The sequence below is a fragment of the Lactuca saligna genome, chromosome 1 (genome assembly GCF_052625555.1).
Source record: "Lactuca saligna cultivar CGN05327 chromosome 1, ASM5262555v1, whole genome shotgun sequence".
NCBI lineage: Eukaryota > Viridiplantae > Streptophyta > Magnoliopsida > Asterales > Asteraceae > Lactuca > Lactuca saligna.
The window spans coordinates 24,350,196-24,355,182 of record NC_136417.1 but is presented as its reverse complement, the minus strand read 5'-3'; the positions used below and the strand labels follow the sequence as shown (position 1 = coordinate 24,355,182).

Genomic DNA, 4,987 nt, shown 5'->3' with positions numbered 1-4,987 from the left:
TCAATTAATTAGCGACACATTAAATTAGGTAGAAAAAAAAAGATAATAAGCCATTTTTTCTAATCACTTTCTACAAAATTAAAAATTTTAAAATATATATATTTTTAACGCGCGTAGGATTTTTTGCTTCTTTACCGTTCGAGCTATTATTCTATTTTACTATGTTTTTATACTTGGTACATGATAAATAATCAAAACTTGTCGTTGTAGTATAGTGGTAAGTATTCCCGCCTGTCACGCGGGTGACCCGGGTTCGATCCCCGGCAACGGCGTTTTTTATTACTTTTAACGAATACGGATATATAAGTCAAAATATAAACATACCGACTTCAAATACTTGTTGTAAAACTGTAAATATCATCATCTTTGGGGCGCTTTTTAAAACTGAACGTGAACTCTATACATACTTGTAATTCTTTTAATATGTTTAAAACAAAATATATATATATATATATATATTAAGTACTATATTTTTTTTAAGTTAGGACTTAGGAGTGACAAAACGGTTCTGTTCGAGCTTTGAACCGGCTCAAACCAAACGGAGAGCCTTTTTTTACCGAGTTCCAATGGAAGAATATGTTTTTTTATTTTACCAAAATTTGAATTTATCAAATAGTGTTACATAAAAACCATACTACTAACATTACAATCTATTTTTTTTTTTAATAAAACAAATTATATGCAACATTACAATTACAAACCAGCCTCATCAATTGGTTCAAACAATCAAATATCGTCGGGACTTATATATAATAGATACCGTAACTACATACAGGTATCTATCGGTTCTATATTACACATCATGGGAAAAAAAAAAAAAAAACGTGAACAAACTCAATAGTTTTCATTTTATCAACACTCAAAACAGCAAAAATTTCATTTTCTTTTTTAACTTTTTTTGTAAATAAGAAATTAAACAAAATAAAAAATGAATTACAAAGTGGCGTCTTCTTCTTCTTCTTCTCCTGAATTTTGGACTGGTAAAGATGATGACTGGTCTATTTCCCTGCGAGAAGCTTCCCAGAGCTGTTGTTCTATTCCCAACTTCCTCAGTTCCGTTAACCCTCTTTCAACTACAAAATCATATTATTTTTTTATTAAAATAAATATTTACGTACAGAAGAAGAATCTATCTTTTTTTTTTTTTTTTTTTACCATCAACCGCATCATGAGAAGTGGGGGAAGTTGCACTGCGACTAATCCAAAAATGAAGCCTATCTTCCGCTATATCCTCTTCTACTCCATGAACTTTTGCTCTTCTCCAAAAATACGTCAGCCACGCCTTCACCACACAACAACAATACAATATCATATCATATATAATAAGTATTATTGGAAAAAAAAAAAAACAAAAACAAAAGATAAAACAAAAACTAACCTCTTTGAAAGAGACATCCTCAGCCTCCTCAAGACTTAACTCTACAATACAAGTGAAGCAGCTAAATTTAGTCAAAATTTGAATACAATGATAAAAGCATAAATTTTATACACTTGAAACATTACCAAATCCCTCCATAAACTTGGAATCACCCGGGGATTTTGGATCTGCATGGTAAATATTTTGATGTTAAGGATACAAAATAGAAAAAGGAAACTATTTTATATTAAATTTAGTCCAAATTTCCAAATTAAAAAAAAAAAAAAAAAGTATACCAGGGATGGATAGGCGGACTAAATTTGGACGGCGTTGTTGAGCCAATGACAAAGCAACAGCGTCTTCTACCTTCAAATAAAAATATTGCAACACATTCAAATAATAATTTAAATTTATAACCAAAAAATAAATGTATTTTTGTTGAAGAGACCTTTAAGGAAGCCATTTCTCTCAAACCCATTTCAACTGAAAGCATACTCTCGATGTTTCCTTCCCCAGTTAGGTCGTTGATGTCACGAACAAGTTTTCGCCTATCGGAATCATCATCGCCTGTTTTCATTCCATATTTAACAAATTAAAAATAATTTTATAAATGTAACAAAAAAACAAGGTCATAATTGTAAATTTTGTCAAGTTAGTGAACTTGCCACCATGCCAAGAATCCTCTCTCGCCTTTTGTCCAGCTGAAATTACAACTTCAAATGGTAGAGGTGCAAATGAGGACCAATGCTCATGCTTTGACCCCGCTATGTCAGCACATATACCTTAAAAAAAAAAACAAGAAAAGACAAGACACATCATATTTGTAACAAAAACAACATTCAAGGAAACAAAAGTTTCCAATTTTGGGAAGATGATGATTACCATGTTGCACAGCTAAACCCCAATAGCGAGAAAGCCAACACCTTTTCAAAACCACCTCTTCCTGAACAAATTCCAAAACAAGTAAACGAAAATGACAAAAATACCCTCGGAAAACCCCTAAGTATAAATTCAAACGCACCATTTCCTCATGAGTTAAAACCATTCTTTGTGTCATTGTGCGAAGGGCTTTTGCTTCTGATTCTGCTTCCCTTAGCTGATCCATGGCACCTGCTGTCTCTTCTTTTAAGTGCTGATTCAAAGTTCAAACAGACATAACAGGGGAGAAAATAATAATCAGCATTAATAAATAAATAAATAAGAAATCTGGAAACTAAAAAATCTATCAATGTATTACCTCAAGTTCTGCACGAAGGTTAGAAACTTCTACATCTCTTCCATCTCTAGACTGTTGTGCAGCTTTTAAAGCAGCCTAAGTTTCCATTGTAAAAAAACATTTTTAATCTTTCAAAGAAAAGCTGATCAAATGATATATTCCTCAAATCCTAGATATGTAAACTTTATGTATTCAATTTACCTCTCTTTGACGTATTGCTGCTTCTTTCCTGTAATGACATAAATTACATCAGAATCTGAGTGTTATGCATTGAAATTTAGTGACAGTTTGTTGTTCAAGATTTACCTGCTCAACAATTTGGCTTCCAAAGATACCCCTTCTCCTAAAGAAGCTACCTATAGAATACAAGATTTTCAAATGAATATAATATAACTATTTGGTAACACTGTTTCTGAATAACAGTGATTGTATAATGTACATATACCTGTTTCTCCAGCTCCCTAGCCCTGGCTTCTGCTTCCTCACGTTTTTCTTCTACAGTACGAAGCTGAAATACAAGTAAACATAATTCTAATTTCTACAATTGTCTCTATGTTGTTTATACTAATATAATTGGGATTAATAAAGGAACCAAAAGGATGGAATCACCTTATCTATAATGACATCATGCTCCTCTTGTAGCATATCCAGCTGCAATTAACCACTAATAAGTAAGATTACATGTTCTTTAACAAATTCCTAATAAGTATCAAGACATTATGTGTGGTCAATTAGTCATACTTCATCACGAAGAGCGGATGCCTCATGCTGACCTCCCATATCTTTATCTACACGTCCAATATCCTTTGTAAACCTACAAATGTAGACTTGTGAGGTCACAGATTAAATATGTTGTCATAGAGTCTAGAGACAAACATGTACATGCATTTGTTACCTGTTTTGACTGAGTCTGGTGCCAGTAGGAGGTTCTATTGGGGGTGGAATAGGACCAGGATGTCTTAAAGATGGTCTGGTAGGTGGCACAACTTGTCCTGATCGAACAGATACAGATGGTCTTCCAGCTGATGTGGAGCGAGTAGTAGGAGTGTGCTCCATAAAGTTCCGACCTAACTACATAGGAGCAGAAGAAAGTGCTTGGAACATCAACACAGAACAAACAAATATGAAAAGGAATTACCCTTAATAGGTATCGTCACTGATGTTAGATTACAGGGGAATAAATTGGGATCTGGATTCTTGTTTATACAGCTCTAGATTAAATGGCGCAGTGATTGGTGCACGTAACACAAAGACACACAATTCATTTAATTCTAAATCAACAAAGTTCGAGAAAGAATGTGATCAAACCAACAAAGAAATGGTTTTTGAAAGTTAAACTCGAACATATACAATACGAAACGCAATTCAAATACACCAACGCAGAACGAAACGTGTTGTTTTGACTTACCGCAGGTGACGGCGATCTATTTGGTTTACCGAATGAAACACCAGAGAGAGCACTACCACTGCCATTATTATTGGCACTGTTATTCCCAAAGGAGGTCGGAGCAGCAAATCGGAACCCTAGATCATCATCATCCTCGTCGTCGTCGTCAACAGTCTGTGAAGCCATGACTTGCGCCAAACGCTGCGCCGCAGCTTTAGCAGCAACGTTCTGTGTCCTCTTAATCGTTGAATATCCAGAAGGTTGACCTAACCTCGACTGAGGATGCGCCGGAGACATCGCCGGTGACGATGAACCAGTGCTGCTAGAGCCACCGCTCCACTGCCTTGTATACACCGGACTCTCCGTCCGCCTCCGATCCATTGGACAGAAACAAACCCAATTAAATCAATTTACAGTAAAACTTGAGAAATTTCTTCTGGATTTGATGAATTGCTAGATTTTGTCGATTGAATAATCAGGATTTTTGGGAGAGAAAAAGGGACCGGGGAGATCGGACGAGGTGGAATTGGGTTTTTTGACGGAGAGGGAAAAATTGGTGAAGGCGTTAAAATACGGGATCCGTCATAATAATTGAAACCTCTGGCGTGTGAAAATGGCATAAGAAAGCAGCTTTTCCGTTAAAGGTAACGGCATTTAACATAAGTTAATTGACTAATATAGGGTAGTAATTCTTAATTGTTTTTTTTTAGTTAAGTCTTTTTAAGAATCGCTATTCGCGAGAATCCATGTATTTTTTGTCGATTAGATTGTCAAACTGACGTTTATACAATATAAGAATAAGAATAATATCATAGAACACTAAAATTTTGAGGCATCACATAATTATCACTCTATCTCCTTTACTTTTATTTCTTGAGGTTTGTAAAAAAATTACATCGGGTTTTTTAACTTTTTTATTTATTATATATATATATATATATATATATATATATATATATATATATATATATATATATATTATTTTCTTTTTTTATATAATTCATTTATTTTTTTTTAATTTTATTTT

At 33.9% G+C, this 4,987-nt stretch overlaps 1 protein-coding gene and 1 non-coding gene across 3 annotated transcripts; one reads left to right on the top strand and one right to left on the bottom strand.

The window, feature by feature from the left end:
- Positions 1 to 200: 200 nt before the first annotated feature.
- TRNAD-GUC (transfer RNA aspartic acid (anticodon GUC)) lies at positions 201 to 272 on the top strand. Its single transcript has one exon. It is a non-coding gene; the product is annotated as a tRNA-Asp (tRNA).
- A 421-nt stretch (positions 273 to 693) lies between these two features.
- Positions 694 to 4,558, bottom strand: LOC145029096 (coiled-coil domain-containing protein SCD2-like). Of its 2 annotated transcripts, none has more exons than XM_078977719.1 (17): positions 3,982 to 4,558; positions 3,469 to 3,644; positions 3,315 to 3,387; positions 3,183 to 3,224; positions 3,019 to 3,081; positions 2,880 to 2,929; positions 2,775 to 2,802; positions 2,595 to 2,669; positions 2,379 to 2,489; positions 2,240 to 2,300; positions 2,023 to 2,139; positions 1,806 to 1,924; positions 1,654 to 1,723; positions 1,504 to 1,545; positions 1,379 to 1,419; positions 1,156 to 1,282; positions 694 to 1,073 (listed from the first exon to the last, which is right to left on the bottom strand). In XM_078977719.1, exons 1-17 carry the CDS (start codon positions 4,339 to 4,341, stop codon positions 934 to 936), a joined length of 1,695 nt encoding a protein of 564 aa, XP_078833845.1. In that variant the 5' UTR covers positions 4,342 to 4,558; the 3' UTR covers positions 694 to 933. The 2 variants fall into 2 exon arrangements, with proteins under 2 accessions (XP_078833845.1, XP_078833851.1); XM_078977725.1 differs by having other exon boundaries at positions 3,469 to 3,640; positions 3,982 to 4,113.
- Between the last annotated feature and the right edge of the window lie 429 nt (positions 4,559 to 4,987).

Excerpts from the sequence above, each read along its gene's own strand:
- LOC145029096 (XM_078977719.1), bottom strand. The coding sequence starts at position 4,341 with ATGGATCGGAGGCGGACGGAGAGTCCGGTGTATACAAGGCAGTGGAGC. Across the intron at positions 2,803-2,879 it reads GAAGCCAAATTGTTGAGCAG|GAAAGAAGCAGCAATACGTC; the intron begins GTAAATCTTGAA and ends ATGTCATTACAG. Across the intron at positions 1,546-1,653 it reads AGTCCGCCTATCCATCCCTG|ATCCAAAATCCCCGGGTGAT; the intron begins GTATACTTTTTT and ends TTTACCATGCAG.